This window comes from Phaethon lepturus, unplaced genomic scaffold, assembly GCF_000687285.1.
Source record: "Phaethon lepturus isolate BGI_N335 unplaced genomic scaffold, ASM68728v1 scaffold39717, whole genome shotgun sequence".
NCBI classification, from domain to species: domain Eukaryota; kingdom Metazoa; phylum Chordata; class Aves; order Phaethontiformes; family Phaethontidae; genus Phaethon; species Phaethon lepturus.
Window position 1 is genome coordinate 5,198 of NW_010551837.1, and position 24,569 is coordinate 29,766.

Genomic DNA, 24,569 nt, shown 5'->3' on the forward strand with positions numbered 1-24,569 from the left:
GGGCAGGGAGGGCTGTCTTCATGTAGTTCTCAAGTAGAGTTTTTGTTTAGTTTCATTCTGAAAGGATACCTTTTCATAAAGGATGAAATACTGTCCATTAAACAACATTTGAAATTACATTACTAATGTTACTTTTTCCTTACAAGCATTAGGCCTTTGCTCAGTAAAACCAGTTCTGTTAAATGCATGTCTATTCATCAGTTTTAGTTCTACAGTGAAACCAGTACTTAACGTTAAGCCACTGTAAGTACTTCTATTTCTGTGTAGCTGTCACAGAGGGTTGAGTTAGTTTTAACTATGCTATGCAATTAAGAAATTGTTAAACGCTTTTGTTGATTCAAATGTACCTTTCAATCATATACTGTACCATGTACTGGTAATGATTTTTTTTAAAAAATAAACAATAGCAATATAAGAAGGATCTGGGAGGAGAAAGAGCATATTAATGCATAGTGAGATTCTAAATTAAAGGAAAAAAATTGACCAGTAGCCCATTTTGAAGTCCACTTTCATAGCTCCTAAGATGAAAGCAAGAAACCATGTGTTTTAATCTGCTTATGATAGGTCATCACCTGTTTCCCTGGTAGAGGCAATGCGGGGTTTTTTTCTTTTTTTCATATAACTTTTCCAGGTAGATTTCAGGAATAGGAAGAAAATCTATAAAAACCATGTCATGTTGCCAAGGGAATTAGGACACAAAAATTTAAAATGTAGAAGCTGCTGAGAAAGTAAACTGCTTGAATCTTACTGAACAAAAATAATGCTTGCTTCCTGTTAAATTCCTGTAATATCTATTGTTGATAAATGAAGAAGAGAAATCAAGGACAAGCACAATGAAAATGGGATAACATATAATCCTTCAGCCAAAAGCACCTGCTGTTCCTTTCACAGATTTGACCATCATGTCAGTAATAACCGTTAAAGCTTTTTCTTATACAGACTTTTGCATTAATAAAATTGTACTATTAAGTTTAATATAAACCTTTTCTGTTGTGCCTATCATTCAGCGGCCAGTGCAGTCTTTTGGACAGACAGCAAAAAGGTCGAAGGTACAGTAGACTTGTGTGCTGGCATGCTAAGGGAGCCCTTCATGCTTGATGAAGCTTTGTTTCTTTGTGAAAAGTGCCTTTAGTTTTATTTTTTGGCATTGAAGCTTTGTTTTATTCTGTTGGATTTTTGTCTTGCCTAGTTGTCTGCTTTTGTGGTTTGCCTTTATATTTTTGGTGGCTTTTTATTGTTATGGAGAGAAACATTTTCCCAAAGATTTTATTTACTTTTTGTTAGATGTGCTCGATTATGCTGATAGTGCCTTCAAAAGCTGCAATTGCTTGGGTATTTTCTTCTGGAAGGAAGTTACTTATTCTATTGAAAATAGTAAAAATGCAGTTTTCAGCTATTTTGTTTTACATATAAAATGAATGGAAAAGTAACGGCTTATGGTATATTTATATAATTTCTTTATAAGCCATAGTTTTTAATTTTACATACTTTCCTTTAGTCAAACACAAAGTTAAAGTTAGTTCGGAGCCTTGCTGTATGTGAAGAATATCCACCACTTCCCACAGCTGAAATATCACAGGACCTCCAGGTAAAAATCACGTTACTGAAGTTTCTGAAACAATTTGAAGTAATTTATTGTTGGAAAGAAACCTTTTGGGTACTCTTTAAATACGCAGGCACCATATGATTTTAATTTTTTTTTAATACAGCTTTAATAGAGGTGTTAAGACCACATGAAGAATTTCGTGCTTTGTTTTTCTGAACTATAATAGTTGATATCTGGTGAACAGGAAGAGGAGTTTTGTTAGTTGTTTCAACTTTCTAGTGTTACAGTTCAATTGAAGCAGTCTTAAACTGCTTAAGTGCTGTCTGCAATCAGTAAGACAGAAAAATGATGATTAATATGCAGCATAATTTACTGGCTCTCTATATTTGGAAAACTTAAACAGTTGTAAGTTCTGAAACAGTTGTCATTTCTGGTATTTTAACTGAATTCCTGAATATTAGTTGAAATTGCTAGTAGTTCTATTTACACATGCCTGAGGTATGTCGGAAGACTAATCTATTAAGATGATATAACACACTTTAAAAAGTTCCTAAGTGCTGGAGAAAATATGTAAAAAATACTTTAGAGAATTTAAAACAAAATCTAGCTTGCCTGGCTTTACCTTCATACCAGTCTGTATTTTTAGAGCAAAATACTATTACTGGTTTTAGTTCTATGTATGAATGAGGATCATCAAAATGCTTTTCTTTTTTTCACTCCTAACAGAACTGAAACAATTTGTAGTGGCTTACTCATAAAGCATGTTGGCTTATTTTGCTGTTATTTGAATAGCTTCTAAACTGTCTTTTTGTGAAAAGTCTCACTTTTTTTTAACAAGCAGAAGGAACCAGTGGAATAGCAGTGTGTGAGGGGGTTTTGCTGGGGGAGTGGCAATTCCATTTTGGGGAGGGAGGTTGAGAACCTGTAGGTATTTGTTGTCAACCTAATTAAAATTTTTGTAACACTTTTTTTTTAACATTGAACCACAAAGTATCTAGGTTGGTTTTTTTTCCTTGGGAAAACTGAGAAAAACAGTATTTTTCATGGTGCTTCATTAATATACCAATATTTGAAGAGTTGACTAGAGAAACTTTGAAAGTGTGCCTGCTAATTTGATGAAAATCTAAGTCTTAGATTGGTATAGGCTGCAGAGTAAGAGACTAAAGGACAACAGAAAGGTTAATGCTATTTACAATGATTTGCAACCCTTTTGTAGTGTTTTGCATAAGATTAAGAAAATTGACTGTGAGATCTAGTTCAGGCTTAGTTGTTTAGTCTGAAGCAGTAAGGTTTAACTTTTTTAGTCGCTGTATCTAATTACAGGAAGAGAGAACTCTAATTTGATGGGCTGTTCATCCTCAGTATATTTCAAACATAAGAGATGTTGGGATTTTAAAAACCTCTGGCACTGTATTTAACCTCTACCATGTATTTAATGGTTTAAAATCAGACATTTGTAATAAGCGTTCTCTGCAGATGGCATCTGTTACCATGTCCTCTGGGACTCTATCCTTAGCTGTGTACTGCAGGGTTGTTCTTGAAAGGAATTATTGCAGTAGTAGAAGAGATGTGAAGGCCGGTTCTACAGAATGAGTTGAATTGTGTGATAATCTAAGTCTGTATGAAAGGAATGCCATAAATCAGATTGTACATTAAGAAACAAAATTAGATCTAGCTGTGAGTTTTCTTTAGAAACAGTAATCTAGAAAAAATGGCTTATGAATCCCAGTAACTATGCAAATGATTGAGGGAACAAATATAATTCTTCCCTGCAGAGTGGAGGAATGCGTGTTGAAGAGAAGAGTTAGAAGTATGAATTTGTTACAAGTTCTGGTGCTGGAGCGCACATCCTATGGGGCACAGCTCTTCCATGACCCTCCCTAACAACTCTGAAACAGGCAGTTTCTTCACTCATTTTGCTTTCTTTCCCAAAGAATCTTTGGGAATAGCATGGAAGAGTTCTTCTGTAAGCACGAGTCAGCTTCTGGCTTCCTCAAGCCCCACACGTTGAAGCATGATGTGTATGCATTAATTGTGCTTGGGATGTGTGGGAGGTCCCAGGGGCAAGGTGAAGTGAGAGATTGTCTTGCCCAGCCCTCTCTGCAGCATGACAGTAACCTCTGTGATTGCTTCCCCTTGCTGTAAAAGTCACTGCTCTGTTCTATCAGTGATTGCAACTGAAAAATGGCTTCCAGTTTTGTGTTCATACTTAAAATGGATTTTGAGAGTTAGGAAGAATAAAATTCAGGATAAAGTTGCTGATAATACTTGAAGAATCACAGTTTTTAATGATTGGAAAGTGATAGCCTTGACAGGATGAAAAATATACTTGCCCAACTAGAAATTGGTGTGAGTTCTAGGGTAACTCTGTAGTCTTGCCTGTGACTGTTTATCAGTCACCCCTTCCACACTCATGTGTACAGCAGCTCTTAGCAAGGTAACACTCCTAGGCACATGCAGGTGTTGAAGTCACTTAGCAGGTTACTGGTGCCACCGCTAGCTACTGCTCCTCAGAAGGCTATAATGAAAGAGGTTGGCAGTCCGGAGAAATTGTCTCAAGCAGATCAACTTAGTTTCTGATATACTTGTTCATGTTGTCTCGAGCAATTCCAACATGAAAAAAGATACTGTTCCTTACTGAGAAACCTAGGTAGAAGCTCACAGATTTTAAAGCCTTAATTGTTAAAGAACACTTGGCAGCCCTTTACTAAAAGGCACTATGAAAGTACAAGCTTATCAGTTTATTGCAGGAGGAAGAATGTAACCGATTTATTTGATCTTTTATCGTTGTAAATACACTAACTCTTTATTCTCTTGCTGTCCTTTGTCTAAATACTAGGTGCTGGGGTTGTTCTGATTCTGTACGCTCTAATACGAAGTATGAACACTAGGCAAGGATAATCCATTTCAGGTCTTAAGGTTTTCATATGAATGACAGTTATTATGGGTAACAAGCAAATAAACCTTTAAAAGATTGAACTTTTTCTTCCTTAGCAAAATAAAACAACCCAAGGGGGGGAGTGGGGAGAGAAGACCAGGGTCTTCAGTGTTAGTTTATTCTGACTTGTGTAAATTCAGGTGGTGGTTGGTTTTAGAGATTGCTGGTAAAAAGCCAAGACCCCAGGGCATAAGGGCTTTGAGTAATATTCTGTAATGTTTCCTGACTCTCATGTTTTTCTCAAGTGTTTTAAGCTGGAGGAGTTTATTGGCTTTTGATGGGTTTTGGGGGGGTTTTGCTTTTTGTGACAATTTCTTCTGCTACAATGAGGACCTCAGGTAGGTGATATGAGTTACAGCGAGGAGTCTGTTAAATCAGTATGCCAGCAGAGACCTGCTACAACAGGGTGGGATTAAAAGAATTTTAAGGGAATAGAAGTTAAAAGATTTTTCAGTAGCTTTCCTGTCAAGCAGGTCATATTTAATTAGATGCTACAGTTTTTATAGCATTAAGTCAGAAGTGCCCTTTGGTATACGGTTCTATTGTACCACAATTTGAAATAGAATTGGTGGTAGTAGTAGAACTGGCTGTTCAGATGACTATTCCTTTTTTAGCTGTCATTGGGGAAAGAAGTATGAAAATGATTACTTGCTGAAATCCTTTGAGTAAATGATTGCTGTATGCTTTCACTTTGGATGGGTTTAGAGTATGTAGTCAATCAATTTTCTAGTGAAGGCAAAATCAGGCTATGAAAACTTCCTTAATTTACTGATAGTTTTTTAGAGTATTATTCTAAAAGGGAGAATAACATATTGGTGGATCCAAGTTAGAAATAATTTCTTAGTAAACCATAAACCATGTTTCTTTCTTTTTCAAATAACTGTTATGCAGCTACTAGGTGAACAGTAGGTATAATGCACTTTGTAGTGACAAATAAATTGCTCATTTGAATTATGTTCAGGTTTATGAGGTGAGGAATGCAAACATTTGTTTTGGACTTTCTGTAGGGTTTGTAGCCAAGTGAATTCTCAAGACTAAGAAAGAATGATACAAAAGAGTTCATAATTAATGATTGGTAGTGTGTTTTATCAGACTTGGGTATAGATAATCTCATAAAAGCTGAGAAGTCTTCACACTTGTGATGCAGTTTTGCAGGGTGTGTATGAATTAGTAAGTTTAATGTGGGGGGGAAATCATAATGAGAGAGCTGATAAAACTATGAGCTAATTCATTGTTTTTATTTGAAAAACTTGTTACTCAAAAAATGCATATTGAAACTAGTTTCAAACCATAACCTCATTAGTATAGGGTTCCCATTGCCCAGCTCTGAAGGGACCAAGGGAGATGTGCTAGGGCAGGGAGGAGCATTACTGCAGGTTGTGCAAGGATCTGTTTGCACATGAAACAGTCGTTAGCCTTCGTGAATCCTGACTATATTTAACTCTGGCCAGCTTACATGAGCAAGATCAAGTCTGTGAAGAAGTTTAGAGCATGTGCCTGGATACGGGTTTGAAGGAAGAGTAAGGACTTGGCATGGGAAAGGATTAGGTGCAGGACAGAAGAATGATAGGCAAGAATAGATATGGGGCACGTTCTTTGGGTTGGGAAGAATCAGATGCTCTCAGGTAGGTGGAGTAACAGCATCAAGTCAGTTGGTATCTAGGAAAGCAAAATTGATGTTTGAGTGAATTAAAGATGGAAGGTAATGGAGGGGGGTCTTGCTCTTACACAAAGTGGACTTTGCCACTCCTCTTCTTGGAGCCATTCAGACACATGGTGTCTCCATTTCCCCCTACCTCCTCTGCTTTTGCTGTCTGAAATGTGTTGTTACTTCATTAACAATCTTGTTAAAAAGTAAAGAGGCATGAAAAACAAATTAGTCTTCCACTATTTCAGGGACTATTATGTCACTATAGTTTCAAAGGGAAGCTCTTTTTTTGCTGTAATTGGGAAACAGGTTTTATGATAGTTCACCTACTTATATAAAAACATGGATTTTTGAGATGATTACACACACAAAAATACACCAGAAGTTAAGAATCGAAGCCCAAGATGATAGCAAGGTTTGTGGATTTTTGCCTTGATATATTGTACTGTAAATATTTCCTTTTTTTGTGGCTCTGGGAGTGCTGGTCTCTTTGAAACATTTGTTGGGGTTTTTTTTTTCTTCTTGGTATAAACCAACTGAAACTTGAAACAAGGTTTTATAGTCTAGAACTGTGAAGAATGGGTGGGGGAAGGCATCATGGATGATGCATCACTTCAAGAATTTATAAGCTGTATAAAATTTACACATATGAAAATATTCATTTTTAGATGTATATCAAATAAGATACTTTGCATTCATTTTGAAATAGAATTCATGACCTGAAAGTATGTGTAAACGAAGATGTGTATGGTACTTTCTGTGTCTTCTCTATAGTTTTTGATTTGCTGATAAATAATTTCATTTTGTGGTTACATAAAATACATGTTGGATCAGAAAGAATATGAAGGCAATTACTTTCATTGTTACTTCTTTATTTTGCAGGTAATAGAGTACAAAACAGTTCTCCTGCAGGTATTGTTTCAATTTCTGTGATGACTGATTTTTACTTTTTGCAGGAGAAAATTCAGATCCAGTTGTCACAGTCTTTTGAAAAAGAAGAAAAGCCTGCAAAAGATGAAACGGAAAAGGAAAAATCCAGTGATAAACTGTCCAGAAAAATGTTATCAAGAGGTTTGCTATCAGTCATTGTGCTTTTAAATGTACCGTGTAGATAAAGAATATTTAGAGAACACGCAGTTTGCTTCCTGGACATCATTGCATAAACACTGCTTTTCTTCTTAGCAAATGAGGCAAATAGATCAGACATCTTTGAGCTGGAGCAGGAATTGGTCCCAGAGGATACAGTGCTTTCGAGGCTTCATCAAACACATGTACTCCAGCAAATGCTTTTCCTTTCTCGCCTATCTAGCTATGCAGATAAGCGTAAGAGCAATTGTTTTGCCTCAGTTGTGTTTAAGTGTTCTTTGGAAAACTGACTTTACTAGTCAGTAGAAGTTACTATCTTATTCCTAGACTTTGTTGTTACAGGTTTTGTGAAACTTAAGTGAGAATGACAACTACCTTTGTACTTGCTCTGATCTTTATTCAACAGCAGTCAGTGTTCTTGTTTTTTTAATTTCTTTTACTTTTGATAATATCTAGAAGCTTTTTATAAAGTTTTGGAGCAAGGGTAGAACTCCATAAGTAAAAATGACAAGTATTGTATTTTCACTTTAATACTCCTGCATTCTGGATTGAAGATCTATTCTGTCTGTTGAAAATCTTTGGTTTTTAACCTGGAATAGAACTGCAAAATTGATGACATAAGCCTCTCTCTGTCCATGTTTCCTAATGCCTCCTAAAGGTAGAAGACTTTATGCACTTGGCAAATCATTGTGCAGCTCTTGCTTTATTTAAAGGATCCAGTATGTTTATCTGGATAAAGTCCCAGCTGGCAGCCAGGTATTTGTGAAATAAAAAGCACTGGGATGGAGAACTTAACTGCATTTATAAATCTCAGTCTTTGAACTGATGCCTTAAACTAGGATGTTCTTTCAGAGCTAACTTGCTCACAGTTAAAGTACATATCCACCTTCTGAAATAAAAAAACAAAGCAACAAACCCAACCCAAGCCCACCCCTCCCACCCCTCGAAATACCTGACATGTTAGGTAATGATGGGGAGTTAAGAGCAAAGTGACAAAATGCCTAAGGTAGGGATAGCTGTTTTAAATTCACCCAGCATCTCCTCTGGAGGTTAATTACTTACCAATGTAGGATGTGCCAAAATAGAAAATGATGGAATTTAAGCATCAGTCTTCTAGTAATTATAGCTAAATTATTGCTCACTTGCAAATTAAGAAAATTAAAGTAAATAATTATTCAATCTTACAGTTGTTTTACCAGGCATGCCTTTTTTTTTTTCCCCTTCCCATCTTCAGATTCAAAAGTAATTCTAAACCACAAGTGCTCAGACTTGCTTGATTTCATTTATACTCTCTTGCTAATATATGGGCACAACTGACAGGGTAGTGAGGTCTGCAGATAAAGGAGCTCATTGTCATTCTTCTTTAGGGAACTAGAGATTCCCTGTCCTCAGGTGGACTCCTGGATTCTCTCCAGGAAAAATTGATATCATTTTTGACAGTTGGACAGTTTGGTCACCCAGTTTCCCACTACGCCAAGAGGCTGCTCTGCCGGCACTGTTGCTTCTAATGAAAAAGCATGCATAGATTCTGTCTCCACTAAATTCTACCCTTCTTCTGTGCAGTAGTCCCCTCATTGCTAGTAGAAGCTAATTTGCAATGACTGCTTTACATACTGACCACAAAAAGACCTGGAACAGCTAGGATGTAGGCATATGTTTGAGCCATGCCTAACTTTAGAGTAGGTTAACACGTTAGTAGTTCTTGGAAGAAATTCAGTTCCAAAAATATTGTTAAGACACCTCTAGCTTTTACTTCTAAGACCTAGAACTCTGGAAGCCGCTTACGTAAGGGAAGATTGGTGTTAAATCATTTCATTCCATGAGAGATTTTAGAAAACAAAATGTAACTTTTGAATACTTTGTTTCACTGAAACCAGAAAGGACACCTAAGGTTGTGAGAATTCTTTTTGAAAACTTTGTTTTGAAAACATTATGTTGTGAAAACAAAGTCCAAGAGAATGAAGATTTTTAATAATACAAATAACCTTTTTGAAGGTTGAACTGTTACATTTTTGAATGACAATATTTCTTTGAATAACATACAGTAATTCTGTAGGTCGGCTGCTGGTCCACAGAAGTGTACACAACAGTGCAATGTAGCGTATTGAGTAATGGGTCACTCAAGGTGATATACTGCTTCAAAATACATAGCAATTTGTTAACAGATTGGCAGTGTTACTGAAGCTTTTGTTTCTCTATTAGAGTTGGCATAGGGGGTGGGAAAGACGCTGGGTTTTCTGGGGTTTTTTTCTTGTGAGCCTTTTCCTTGGAAACGGGAAGTGTTTAATTTTGGGAATAACATGCCTAATAAATATATAGTATTGATCCATAAATACTGTGTTCAGGAATAATTGTAAAAAAATAGTATTAATGTTTTTTCAAAGTGTAATTTTGCCGTCTTCCCCTCCACCCTTAGATTCCAGCCAAGAATACACAGATTCCACTGGTATCGATCTTCATGAATTTTTAGTAAATACATTAAAAAACAATCCCAGGTAAGCATCAGTAACGTCAAATTTCTGATTTTCTTTCTTGTCATTGCCTAAGGTGTAACTCCACCAGGTTTGGTCTTTTTTGATGTCGTTTGTTTTGCCCCCGCCCTATCTCTGACCACTGTATGTCAGTTACTTAGGATGAGGTTTTGTTACATGGGCTACCTGAAGCACCGATCCACTGTAATTTGTGTGTTACATGGACAAAGGTTCAAGACGTTGAAATTTAAAAGCTTTTAATGTTTAGTAAGCAAATAATGAATTCTGCCTGTGTGTAATTCTGTCCCTGAAGGGACTCTCATACCCTGTCTCTAAAACTTGTACTCTTTCAGCATCTGCTTGTTAAGAGAATAAACTACTGCCTTTTACTTTAATCTGCCTTGCACTGAATTTATAAACAAAGGAACTTTTTTAAAGCCATAGTTAGAGATACACATCTTCACTTCGCACATGAGAAACCAAATCTGATCTGACTCGAGTCCACCATTTGTTAGAAACAGAGTCAACATGGTTCTGTTGCTTTGAGGTTTGCAATACATTGCTGTCTATCTTCTTTTCCTCAGTGGGGTTTCATGATAGGTCCATGGCTGTACATTCAAGGCAAGAAATTAACTTGGTGGAATTGTGCTGCTGTCACAAAAGCTATTCCACTACTGTTTGTTATTCATTAATATTATAGTTATGATTTCCAAGGTGATAATGTATTGGGATTCCATTTGATTGGCAAAAAATGTAAAATGAGCTATAATAAGGGTCCGACACCATTTTGTCCTGTAGAGTAAAATGAGAAAGCACAGACCTCTGCTAGACTCTTTCTTTATTCCTGTTTGAAGTCATCAAGTATCCCAATGAAAGTAAGAAACTGTAGTTGGAAGGTCTGCTGTGGGTTTACAGGTGCAATAACTGGGAAGCTTAGTTATCTGATGCGCACAGATTATGAACTGTGGGACAGTTAATTTCATTACATGTTAATGGGAACTGGCATAAGCATTTTTAAGACTTCTGGTTTATAGTGTTTCAGCTAATGTTGATTTCTATCACCTTGAGTTTTAGCTTTTTCATTTTCTCTTAATATCTCATCACGTTGCAATGCGTGCCAGCTTTTAACTGCTTGGTTGTTGGTATGTTGTAGTAGTGCCTCCGGTTGTCAATGCTCTGGCACTCTGTGTCTCCATGATCCCATGATGCATTTCACAATCCAAGGGCCAGTTCAGGCCTCTGCAAATCTTGCTACCCATGCTAACCAACAAGAAACAACCTAGTCACTGCTTTTTCTTCTTGAGACTGTCTTCTCAATGACTGTAATTTCTGTTGAGTCTACTGGGCAGAGATTACTTGGAGGATCTTTGTATTCTGATTTCTAAGATGAGAACAGCATATTACACTAGGGAGGTTCAATAAAATATATCTTAGTGAAAAATGAATACTTTGTCCTAGAAATACTGCATTTGACACCTTGTGGTCCTATTTACAGTCTACCATCATCCCTCAATCACAGATCTTATCTGTGTATTCTTAAGGTGACTACAGCTGCAGTTATTGGAGTGTCTCATATGTGAGTTGCTGTGTTTTTATTTTCAGGGACAGAATGATGCTGCTGAAATTAGAACAGGAAATTTTAGATTTCATTGGTAATAATGAGTAAGTACTGTACTCTTATAGGAAAAAAGAATTCAAGAGTGTTCCTGTTTACTTAATAAAGCTATTATTCCTTTCTTCCAGAGTTCCAAGAAAAAAGTTTCCCCCAATGACATCTTACCATAGAATGCTGTTGCACAGGGTAGCTGCTTATTTTGGATTAGAGCACAACGTGGACCAAAGTGGGAAGGCAGTCATAGTAAATAAAACTAGCAGTACAAGAATGTAAGTGTAAAAGTCTTGGAAAAAACTTTTTGATGCATAGATTTAACACCTGGGATATATATTATACAATGATGCTGCATCTGTAGCAGGAGGGGCCTATCTACTCATTGGGAACCATGCGTCAAGGAGAGGTAGTTGCAAGATCTTTACTGTTTGTGTTCCAGTGCTGTGTAACAATGTGATCTGTTTCATGATTAAACTCTTTTGGGGGAAAAGGATGTCATCTGTAAATTAAGATTTTGTTGCTTTTCTTGCAGAGATGCCTTGCTGACTTTGTTTCCATGAAATATGAATTTATGTCAACTATTTACCTGTTAAAGCTTGACACCAGGAAAGTGTACAAAGTACATTCTTTGTTTCTTGGAAAGCAGAACCAGCCCTTAACTTAGAACAGGGTTGTTTCTGAGTTGGTGAAGGGAGGGGACAAGACTTGCACAACTTTAGCTTTTGTACTGTAAAAATCTACTGGGAAAATTCAGGCATTGTATTTTTTTTCTGGAATAATGTTGCTTACAGATCTCACATGGCCTTACAAAATAAACATAGCAGGCAAGGCAGACATCTCATCCGTGGAAATGTCAACCAGGTTAACAAGTTGACATTTGTTAACTATACTACTGTACTGTGGGGGCTGGAGACTTCTTGGAGAAATCACTGGGCAAAGCATATTACAAAAAAAGTAGCACTGGGGCCACAGCAACTCCAAGACCCACACGTAGCTGATGTTTTCATTCCAAGGACCCAGCTGTTCCCTCTGTCCTCTGCACTTGCTCTGTCTCCTCATTCTCTCTCAGAAAGATAAAGGACTAATGTGTTGGTATATTTACACTACCTAGTTTCTCGTTTTAGCTTAAAGCATTTGCCTGACACCATTTTTTGTTGTGGTGGTGTTTCTGATTGTGGGTTGTTTTGGTTTTTTTTTGTTTTGTTTTTTTTTTTTTAAGTACTCTATGATTTGAAGAAGAAAATAGGAGTTTACAGCTCCTGCATCCTAATCTCAGTCTTTATGTACACTCTCCATAGCTTTGGGAGAAAAAAAACCCTAATTATCCACCCTAATTTTATAGTCAGTAGAACTGAAATAATACACTGCATTGAAATTTCACTTAAGTAAACAGTTTCCTCCTCAAAAGTTTCTAGAAAAATGGATAGAGCCTAAATAGATGTTAAGTAACTTATGTATTCATATATGTGTTTTTGCTTTGGCTATACATTGTCTATCTAAACTGGCTTATAAAGCCATAGTTTTCAAATCTATTGCCTTTGCGTCTACCAGCATCTCTAGACTGGAGCTTCAGTCTAGCGCTTCAAGTGTGGAATGAGAACTATTAAAAGATTATTTCTTCATATTAACGTGTTGGGTTTTTTTCCTAGACTATTTAAATAGCTTATGGCCTCTGGAAGCCCCCTATAGGTGTAGTTACTAATTAGCAGGCATTTCATCTAACCTGCAGACATTAAGATTCGTAATGTTTTCAGTATTCTTATTTTAAATCACTTTGGATATAAAATAAGAATTTAGAAAGAAAACCTTGGAGACCTGCTCCATGTTGAATAAAACAAAACTTACCTTTTCCTCATAGGCAGATTCCCGGCTCCATCGCTGATCAGTGATGTTACTGACATCAACAACCCAGTGCATACTGGGACGTCTCAGTGGAGTGGGAAGTTGGTGATTGCAGGGCAGTAAATTCAGGGACCTTTAAAAGAAAGAGGTAAGACAGTCTAAAGGTTCTCTGAAATGCCTGCTAATTATGTTTGGGCATCCAGTAACTAATAGTTAGGATTGGGTGTTTTATAGAAAAAGATCTCCTGACTTTATTCAGATGTCCTGGATAATGAATAAAGAAACAGAAATAGAAAAGAGTATACATATGTTTTGTCTTCTATTAGGCAAATATTTCCTGGCTGCCTGAGAACTTTTTATGATTGTAGTAGTTTTATTGTCTAGGTATTTGATACCTATTTTTAATAACAAGAGTTTGCAAAATATCTTATTTTCTTTCACAAAGTAGATAAAGTACCAAAACAATGTATATAATCTGTTGCTTCATCCTCTCACTGTGATCTTGTGAAGTTCCTGCTTGCCTGCAATGTACTGTTCTTCTTCTCTTGCTTATTTCTACTTAATTTTATTTTAGAAGTTTGTAAGTGTCGATGCTTTCTCCTCTATCTTCTGTTTTCCCTTGAAATGAATTCTGAGGTATTACAGCTGTAGCAGAAAGCACCTATCTTCATTTCCATGCATGCCCAGTATCCATTGCATGGCACCAGTCTGGCTTCAAGAGCACTTCTGATTCCCCAAGGGCATGTGGTTTGCTTGCCACCTTAATTGGAAATTGAAGCAAAAGCTTTGAAGGAGGAAGAGATTTTTAAAAGCAGGTTTGTCATGCCTCAGGAACAGGACTTGTTAGGGGCACACATCATCTTACATTTATGGTACCTTTTCCATTGCCTGAACAACCAAAATCTATCACTTCAGTTAGAATATTAAATATATTTAAGTATATTTCAGTTTGTTCCACTGTGTATGGTATATGTTTACGGAACCATAAATCTTTTCTTTCCAATGACTCTTCATAGACCTGATCAAAAGTTCTGTGAGCATATAAAGGATGAGAAGAGTGATGATTTCCAGAAGCGGTACATCCTTAAAAGAGATAACTCTAGTTTAGACAAGGATGACAACCAGGTAAATACTTATAGAGTATTTCCTTCCACTTGCTGTATTTGACTGTGTATTTACACTGTTTTTCTGTAGAAGTTGACACTGTATCACTTAATTTAGATGAGGATACGACTAAAAGATGACAGAAGAAGTAAATCCATAGAAGAACGTGAAGAAGAGTATCAGAGAGCTAGAGAAAGAATATTTGCACAAGATGTATGTATCAAAGAAAACCTTATGGCATTTTGTATGAATACTTCATATGTACACATGCAGCACACGTGGTTTTTGTTAAAAGATACTTCTTTCCAGGAAACTTTCTGTATCTGAAGGGGACTGAGCAGCTAGGAATCATTAGTGTGGCCTGAGTGAGTTGTAAATGGTATTGAAGTTACTGGGAAATTTTCTGGTTTCTCTAATCACTACTGTATGAAACTCCAGCAACCTTGAAGAATTATTTTGGTGCGTTATCTAGCATTACCTATTCCAGTGCATTATTCTGTCCCTTCCTGAAATTTAAGTTGCAGTGTTTTGGTACTGCCAATAATTATTTAAAAAACAAACAAACAAAAAACCCAAAAGCAAAACGTTGTTGGGGTTTTTTTAATCACTTGTGTCTATATCAAACACATCTTATGCCTAGTCACAGTAAAATTATTTGAATTCCCATATGTGAAATATCAGTCAGAAGTCTGGATGTCTAAGTCTCTCTTGACTGGAGTTATCAAGGAGGACAATATTGTAAACTATAATTCAATCACAAGTAGTGATTATATTTAATTATATTGAGTGAAACAGAACAAATGTGTCTTCAAAAATGAGCATTACTTCTAATAATCCACTTTTTCTGACATTTATCTGTAGCTCTTATACATCCAAAACCAGATTCTTGTTCTGAAGAAAGACCAAGGAGCTCTGAGAAGCTAATTTGTTATATCCAAATATTTTCCAAAAGACTTTTTTTTTTCCTTCACCTTAGTTATGAACAAATGAATAGGTTCATGGATATAAAACTACCTTTTCCTTTTCCGTACTCATTCACTATGTGTTGTACCCTTAGAAGCTTTGTACCAAATGCTAGAAGTCACAGTCAAGGACAACATAACTAAGTTAATAATAGCCTTTTTGATTGTATATTCCATCTGCTCTTTAGCATATGTGTACTTGTACCCAAAGAACTCAGTACAATTACTGCAGTAGCCAGTGTCATCTTCTACTTCACACGTTCAAGCAGAAGACAAGGCAACTCAGGTGGTGTTAACAGACTTGTGAAGTCACACATCAGCTGGAAGTTACATAAGGCAGCGAAGGCCCAGTGGAAGAATTGTAACTTCAGAAAAATACTGCTATACACAAAATAGTCAGCATTGTAACTATTCTGATGCGAACTTTTATTTTCTGCAGATAGGCCTTTTCTATTGTCTTTTCTTCACATAACATGGAAATTATCCACCAAAGAGGTTAAGCTTTCAGGCAGCTTAATATAAAAAGGATGCCGTAAGAGTCAAATGCAACATGTTTTGTTACTGCACTGTAGTAGGGGTCCTAGATGCCATTCATATTAATTTCTACACTTCTTTGCCCCTCAGTCCCTGTGTTCCCAAGAGAATTATTTCACTGATAAAAGGTAAGAAAATTTGCAGTTTAATTCTGTTTCATTTTTCTATTTTCTTAATAAATATTAAGCTATCTTATTAAAATGTCAACAGAATCCAGGAGGAAGAAACTAATAGTACACAACAAAGACGACAGATACTTAGGTATTTGATGCTTTCTTTAAAAAAAAAAAAATCCTAAAGTATTCTGCATGTATTTCACCTTTTCTTTTATTTTTTTTCTTTTCTTTTTTCTTTTCCCTTATTTTGCAATTGATGCTTGTGCTAAAAGTTTAGTTTATAACTTACAGAATCAATAAGGAAACATCAGGGAGATCAGCCAACAGCCATCAGAGCAGTACTGAGAATGAGCTGAAGTATTGTGAACCCCGTCCCTGGAGCAGCACCGACTCTGATAGCTCCATCCGCAGTCTGAAGCCAGCTGTAACGAAAGCCAGCAGCTTCAGTGGGATATCAGTTCTGACAAGAGGAGATAGCTCTGGAAGCAGCAAAAGCACAGGCAGGCTGTCTAAGACAGGTATAATAAAATCTGTACAAATACATAGTTACATAGCAGTGAAGTACCTGATGGTTTGATACTTGATGCATATTGCAGATGTGTACATATGTAGAGGCCTCAGTTGTGTAGGCGCTCCATGCATACAACTCCCTCTGGATACAGTGGGTGCTGCATCCATAGAATGACTACAGATCTAGCCTGTAGTGCATGGAGAGCTAGAATTCAGGTAACAAATTAAATGAAGACTTTTTTTAAAATGCATTATAGATATCTTTAAGCTAAATGCATTTTGTCACATACAAAGGATTTGGAAACATTAACATAAGTACTTCAAAATAAAAAATATAGAGTTCAACTCTTTAGTTTCAGTGTGGCAAAGCTGCATTGTGCAGTCTTAGGGAACTGCACTGCTATCCTGTTAGCTAGGGAAAAAAAAGCATTAAAGCCTATGAATTGTTAGTTATATTTGTTATCTTTCGGTGCCATTGTTAAACTTAATATGTCTACAAAGCTTACTTAATTTTTAGATTGCTGACAAATCAGATCAGTGGAACAAAGTGTACTGTTTACTTTTAAAATTCAGAACTGTTGGGGGAAAAGATTTGTTTGATAAGATTCTGGGTTTCAAAGATGTGTTAAGTTGTAATTAATATCAAAACAAAATCTCAAAATAGAGATATAAATCTTCTGTGGGACAAAAATGAAATTTAGTAAATATTTGTATTCCAGATGCCAATATAATTTGGTCCAATAGATAATCTTGGTTGCGGAGAATTTTGAGGCTTGTAATACATGGGTGGGTTACGGGTGCACTACGTCAGAATTTGAAGTAGAACTGTAAAAAAGCAGAATATTATCACTTGCCTGTATTATGCTTGGCTTTGATCTTATTTATAAAACTTGTTTCTAATGAAGATGTGTTTAAATTTTTTGCTTTTCCCTAAACCACCACTACCTTATAGGTATATCACCACACTTCTACATCTTAATGCAGTAAACGAGTTACAAATTCTGTTTGTCCACTGTATACTTGTATAAAAAAAAAATATATTCCAAGGTTGTTCTGCAGATGCCATAAAATTGTGCCATCATATTTCATTTAGCAGTGTAATAATACTATTTGGCACAGCTGGAAAAGAAACTACAACCTGACGATAGAGTATCTATAAAATACTTTCTTGGAAACGTTTGTTTTCTAAATTTCAAGAACATAAATGGATTCTTAAAATTTCCCTGGAAACTTTATTTTGGCATTTTGAGAGTTAACATTCAAAGTTCAGAATGCCTATCTTGATGGTTGTTGCTTCACTGCAGTTACAGGTTGTGGTGATTTTGCATGTGTTGAGGTTGATTTTGTTCATTTTGATCAAGGTTGTACTTGGCTTTAATTATGATGGCTTCAGCCTAATTTCTCTACATAATCTAGAAGTGGATACAGTTGTAAACAAATCTACAGGTCAGGAGAAGATTGTTGTAGACAGCTGGGATATGCTGTTTTGCACAGTTTAAAATTAATAACTTTGTATTTCACTTCAGCTAGCAATAGAAAATAGGTATATAGCATCAGCAAATGCTTCAAGCTATACTATCCTTTAACACACAAAAGTGAAAGGGATACAATTAGAAATTTTTATGAAAGACTGCAAAGTGCCTTCAAACAGTAGATAAATGTCATCACAGCCCTTTTTGAGTCTTTGCTTTCTCTTCTAGATTGTATAGAGGCTGCTAATGAAGAGTTCTTAAACAACTATATTCTGTCTCCAAGTACTGCAAGTAGCATAGCAAAGACTTAATAAAAAGTATGATAAATGATCTAGGAACAGTGCAGTTCTACAGACTGCTCCATGTTGGACTTTTGGATTATTGCTTTTAGCTGCATGCATTGGCTTTCAGAACACTCAGGGTCTGGTTCTGTGCTGCCTTGCAATGTTTACAGTTGTTCATATCTGTAAAATGATTATTGCTTTCAGTCAGCTATTTTATACTCCTTTTGAACTTTGAATTGTTGCATACAACTAGGCTAAAGCTACCATATTACCTGGTATTATTCTGGCTGAATTCTTTATTTCAGTCTGAAAATTGTCAGAGGAGAGTGAAAAAAAATATTTTGGGGTTTTTTTTTAGTGTTCTGCAATTTGTCCAGCAGGTGAGTCAGAGGAGATCTCTGACATCTAGTAGTAAAAAGAAAATGCAGGCTATGTCTACAGAGCACATGAATTTAGCTAGCGTATCTGAAGGGACGCTGGGCCCACTGCATCTGCATTACCCCATGGCATGCACATACACAGTCAGTTTGTAGGCTGTGTGTTCATCACTTCAGTGCACCCAACGTGTGTGCCTTATTTTGGAGTAAGTGACCAGTCACTTACATTAATTGTGGGTGAACTGAACATTAGCACGTGTGCATGTGTACAGGCATGCATTTTCTGTCCAGAAAATCACAGCTAGATATGAAAGCCTCAGTTTACAGTGCAAAGCAGTGCTGAATTGACCCTTGGTTCACAGAAGGAATCTTGTAATGGTATTCCAGGGGAGATGAAGGGGGAGTTAATTGAAAAGGCCACTGTTTAATAATGTACTTAAACGCTGAGCTTTAAGGGTAAGCATTTACAAGTTTATATTTTAAGTGAGCATGTTTCTGTCTCTAGGTAAAAACAATTTCTCATTACTCCTTTCCTAGGTTCAGAGTCTTCTAGTAGTGTAGGGTCATCCACGGGTTCTCTTTCTCACACCCAGCAGCCTCTTCCAGTGCCAGCTCTAAGTCAGCCTTCTCATGGCACGCCTGCCGTCTATCCAACCGTCAGCACTAGTAACTCTCTTTCCTTTGATGGTGGCATAAGCGGGCAAGTGGCACCTACTAGCACTAGCTTCTTTTTGCTTCCCTTGGAAGCGGCAGGCATACCGCCTGGCAGTATTCTGATCAACCCTCAAACAGGTTGGTACATGCTTGTGGATGTTTTTGTTACAATTGAGAACTTGGAGAAAAATGCACGAGTGTTTACATAAGATTGAATGTCAGTATTGTCCTTTCTTTTTCTCTTTTTTTTTTGTGTGTGTGTGGTTGTGTTTGTTCAGTGCACTTAATTTTAAAAGAAAGCATGACTAAGGTAGAAGGAATAAGTAAACTCACTTGATTTTCTATAGTAGAGTTTTAACATATTAAAATTTTAATGAGTGACTTACGTAAAATTTTAATGACTAATGAGCACAAAATATGAAAATCCTAGGATTTATTATCCAGAACGCAGAATAACTTATATTAATTGTTTCAGCTTTTTGGGGGAGAGGGAAAAGTCTTTCCCATTGCTACTATAAAACAGTTTCAGTCAGGGGAGAGAGCCTGAAGAAGTTTAAAACAGGATTAAATCAATGTTGGCCTAATGAGCCAATACTGAATTTTTAGTAAGTAGTAGGAAATTGATACTTAATAATGTACATGCAAGGAGACGTGTAACTGCTTGTCTGGATTAAATGAGGAGTTAGCATTCTCTGGGTAAACGTTTACTTCATTGTAGAAGTTAAGAAATCCCCAAAATTTTAATTTACTTTTTATGCAGCGCATCGTAATCTTTGGAAAATTACTACATTATAATTTTATTTTAAAGATTTGTTTTCCTTGTAGGAAAGGAAATCCTTCAGGATATATTTCCCATCATTCTGTAGATGGACTTTATTATGTTTTAATATAACTTCATGTGATGTTTTAAACTAAATTTTTTTTTGTAGTGGCATTGTTAAAATGATCAGCTACAAAGTTATTTCTCTTCTGTAACTAAAAGGTTTAACATTGAAATAGACTAATTTTTCTTTTTCCTTAATATAAATCAGTTGCTGTTGTGTACAAAATTTGAGATTTTTTAAAAATGATTAATTCTGCATATTGATGCGCTGCCTAAGGTTTCTCTTGAATGCCTTACTCTATGAACAAATAGTTTAAGCCAACCCTCCTAAACAATTGTTTACAAATGACTGGCTGTAGTATCTAATTTTCATAGATACCCGTAGGATGTGGAGGAGGATGTATCTGCCATCTTACGTCTAGGACAACAGCACTATTGACTTAGTTTTTCTAGTTCTAATGTGATAGTTGTACATCTTATATGTGAATTTTCCATTGTGTGTGTTGACCATTTGAAGACAAATAGGATGATTGGTGGTAAAGTTTTGCTAGAAAAATAAGTGGGTTTAGTGTTCGTAGTCCACACTAAATAGGAAGAATGTTGGCTGTCATTTTTCATACTATGAGTTTATAGCATGACCATGCTAAAATCTTTTAGAGTTACTGTACAGCAAAACAGATACTGCAGGCACTGAAATGATACCAGCAGCTTGAAAGTGATTTCATGTAAAACCTGATAGAGTTTTTCCATTTAAAAAATTGCAGGTCTTGAGTCATCTTCATTTTGGTTATGTGCTTGTCCATATTTTGCACGTGATTAGTTTCACTTTCTTCCTCCTGTGCTGTTGGTCATTTTCCCTGTTACACTGATGGGACTCCCATATAGCAACAGGGAAGGGCAGAGAAACAGATGTGACTGTGAAAGTTTTTCATCTGAAAAATTTGCATTGTACTTGCACCCCCCTCAGAGAAGGCAGCAGAATTGTAGGCTTTACCCTGTTTAATATCTGTTAAAATTTAGCTAGATTTTCAAATTGTGATTCTTCCTACATTTTATCCATTTCTAATGTATTTAAACCAGTCATTAATAGTCTTGCATAACAGAAGATTATGTTAATATCTAATGAGCGTCTGATAGAAGACAAAGTACACTTCCAGAACAAGGAATATCTAGGTTCAGATAAACTTTTGACTTGTACTCGAATCATCATATGCGGTAATTGTTCCTTATTGTTCCAAATGACAGAGTTCGAAAAACATAGATTGGTTTCTCAGCATTTCTGACAGAGGATCTCGTGACCTTAGGTCAGAGTCTTTCTTCTCAGTAGCTGAAGATGGTAATTAGTTCTTATTCAGCCAGTACAGGAAACAAGTTAAGCTCCAGTGATTACCAGAAGGTGGTAGAAGGAAATAAGAAAATCTGTTGCCCTATTTATGTGAACATTCACAATTCTTGAGCATTAAAGAGAAATCCGTTAAGTGAAATTGAATATAGCAAGTCTTCTTATGCTTCTTGTCTCTCTCTTGCATTAATTGCCTCAGTCTTCTCTTCAGTAACTTTTACACTTTTATGTTGGCCAGTTACATTTAAATACGATGGGATGAAGAAGTTTAAGAAGCATTAGTCTGCTTTGACAGGACCCTGGCTAGGGTACAAAGGCTTTACTCTCATATTATAGCTTTCTAGAAAGAAAATAATTATATTGGAAGAGAGAAAAATTTATGTCAGCATTTGGACCTTTAAGCATGAAAATAAGCAAATACAAGACACATGTCATTAAGTGGCTAGACACAGGTCCTTGCTAGCTAATCTGTTCTTCCTTTGATTTTATTTGTTTTGTTTTTTTCCCAACTAAATAAATTCCCAAATAAATCACTGTTTGTTGATAATTTACTTCCAAGTAGTTTATTATTTAATTCTTTTTCATTAGTCCACTGCTGTAATATTGAAGTTGCAAATTATTAAATAGGAGAATAATACTACATTATTTCATTTGAAAGCTAAAAGTCAGTTCATCTATGAATAGGGGAAGAGAGTCCGTTTACAGTAATCTCATTAGCAGTTATGGGAGTACCACTGCTGCTACTGCTTTATATATATTTTTTTAAATATTTGCCTTTAAGCTCTCCTGTGTTCTGATTGGTGTTCAAATTGATTCAAGGAGATCCATTTAATTGCCTTCTTTTAAAAAGGTCCTTAAAATAGTATTTTTAGTAGGGTTTTCCTTTATTACTCCTGCCCTTTTCAATCCACTTGATTAAAAATGAGTTTTCAAGACAAGCAGGATACAGCATATACTTATCTGTGTTCACTAAGTAAAGACTGGGATATCTTTGATTACCTTAAATGTTTTGGTTTTTTTAACTGCATGTGGTTTGTTCAGTGAGGCCTGTTAAGTCATTGCATAAATCTCATATAAAACAGTATGACTTCACTTATTTTAAAATGTTATTGTTTTATTCGTTTTGCATACTGTAAATACTTTTGGCTTTATTTTCTCCAGACTTAGATGATGCAGCTAGCTGTCATTTGGTTGTGTGTGTTCTCTCTCAACTTTTCAGGTCAGCCATTCCTTAATCCAGACGGCACTCCAGTTGTGTACAATCCTCCTATGCCTCAGCAGCCTGTTAGGACCCAAGTGCCTGGACCTCCGCCACAGCCACCTCTTCCCGCACCACCGCAGCAACAGCCAGCAGCTAATCACATCCTCTCACAGGTGCACATGTCAAATACGTGATGCTGATACTCTCGTGTTGCTGTCTGATAACAAGGGATCAGTAGGTTGGTTCTGTGGAAGCCTACGTTAAGAAGTAATAGCTACACAGATACGGGTAACTGGATATGGTAGGCAGCCTCTTCATAAAAATATAGAAAATATTTTAGTATGAAAATGTTATGGTATCAAGAACATACCAAGCCTAGATTGCTCAGGAAAAGAGGTTCTGCCTTCATCAGTAGTCGCACTGTGTGGTTACCCCTGGCATTAACAGCAATATAGTCAGCAGTCTGGGAAGAGAGTTAGTCCAACTGAAATCTTTGTTTCCTTGTCTTGAGGTTATTTTTCAGACAGATGAATTTTTGGGCTGTACGGCACAAGGAGTACTGGTGGCACAAAAGAGGTAGCTTAGGGCTGGTAGAGTATGAACACCTCTTTAACAGCGCTTTGGCCTACTCTACTCACAAAACTATATGCTGAAGAACGGGATATATTTTACCCATCTCCTCTTGTATGAGAGGAATTTAATAAAATAGGCCAGATAAAAGATGACCTCAGCGCTTGAAGAAGAAAAGAAAAGCAAAGAGTGTGTGCTAGCAGGAGAAGGGAGGGTTTTACCTCTTTTTACAGCAGCTATTTCAGGCACTATTGGCTGTAGTCTCCTGTGGTATTTTCAAATTGTTCTTAAATTTTATCAGAAAGTTATTTATAGAAATTCATCTAAACCGTTATCCTTGTTCATTTTCCCTGGCTTAAATCTGTTCAGTATACCTGCGTATGCTGCACTAGAGATGGTCTGTTTTGAAAAAGGCCCGTTTGTACTCATTCTCCCCATCTAGTTTATGGAAGCGTCTATGTAGTATTTGCAGTTTTCTTCACAAATGTTATATTATTACTGTGATTGCCTTCTCAATGGATACTGGAGTTGAACCTGTCTGAAATATTATCAGCAATGCCACCTCTCTGATGTTCAAACCACCACAATCTAGCGAAAATATTTTAGTATTGTTGAATAAGTGAAAGTAATATGGTTTAATCTGTGTTTAGTAGTAAATTCCTTCTGTCTTTAGATCCTTTGAAACAACTTGTATTTAGAATTCATGTGTAGTTTTTATTTCATAGTTTCCAAAGAATCTCTCTAATAGAAAGAGTAAATGTTAAATAGAAGCAATTTGACTTACAGCCAATATTACGTATAACAAATAAAAGCAAATGTATTTCTTCTGGTAGACTGAGGTATTGAAAATTACTTTCGTTTTAATTCTGTGTAGTCTTTAGCTTAAACAGAGGATTCTACTCTCTTTCTGATAACAGAGCATAGTTGCTTTTCTGGAGTGTAGTTGCTTTTTTTCTGTTACAAAAGACTTTGTTTTCACTCTTACTCTGATGTTAACCATGTTTATAAACCTGTTATTTCTTCAGCCTCTGCGGCCTCTGCAGCCTTCTTCCCAGCCTGTTCAGTACTCTGCAGTCTCTTACCCACCCCCGCTCCTGCCAGTCTCCTCTACACAGCAGTATTCTCTGGTATTATACCTTCTGTTCATCTCCTCTCTGCATGGGTTAATCTTTAGTAGATGCTGACCTTTGCTTGGTTGTTTAAGTGGTGTGTGATACCGGTGTAGTGACTGGCTAGCTTTTCAATCACAGTAAAATACTACCCGAGTCGGGGGAAATAGTTCCTGAGACTTTTAACGTGTTTGTTTAGAGTTCAGCAGAAATGTATACAATTAAGGCTATATCTGTATATTTAGATTTGTAAAGGAAGAGCTTTCCAATGATATTGTTTTGTTAGCCAGTCAGTACCTCTTTATGTCTCTGGATTAACCTCTTTCCACCCTTTCTTGCTGTTTCTTTCTGCTGCTTTTTCTTCTGCTGAA

At 36.3% G+C, this 24,569-nt stretch overlaps 1 protein-coding gene across 1 annotated transcript in view; it reads left to right on the plus strand.

Annotated features, from left to right (window-relative positions):
• Positions 1-1,007: 1,007 nt before the first annotated feature.
• R3HDM1 (R3H domain containing 1) overlaps positions 1,008-24,569 on the plus strand; it is a gene marked incomplete at its 5' end in the record, with an annotated part of 44,887 nt that continues 21,325 nt past the window's right edge. The window contains 14 exons of the mRNA XM_010291050.1: positions 1,008-1,049; positions 1,499-1,588; positions 7,089-7,203; positions 9,635-9,713; positions 11,292-11,351; positions 11,433-11,573; positions 14,157-14,265; positions 14,362-14,457; positions 15,831-15,868; positions 15,951-16,001; positions 16,148-16,374; positions 19,037-19,291; positions 22,538-22,692; positions 24,115-24,216. Coding sequence (XP_010289352.1) covers positions 1,008-1,049; positions 1,499-1,588; positions 7,089-7,203; positions 9,635-9,713; positions 11,292-11,351; positions 11,433-11,573; positions 14,157-14,265; positions 14,362-14,457; positions 15,831-15,868; positions 15,951-16,001; positions 16,148-16,374; positions 19,037-19,291; positions 22,538-22,692; positions 24,115-24,216 — 1,560 coding nt within the window. The remainder of the gene's footprint in view (positions 1,050-1,498; positions 1,589-7,088; positions 7,204-9,634; positions 9,714-11,291; positions 11,352-11,432; positions 11,574-14,156; positions 14,266-14,361; positions 14,458-15,830; positions 15,869-15,950; positions 16,002-16,147; positions 16,375-19,036; positions 19,292-22,537; positions 22,693-24,114; positions 24,217-24,569) is intronic.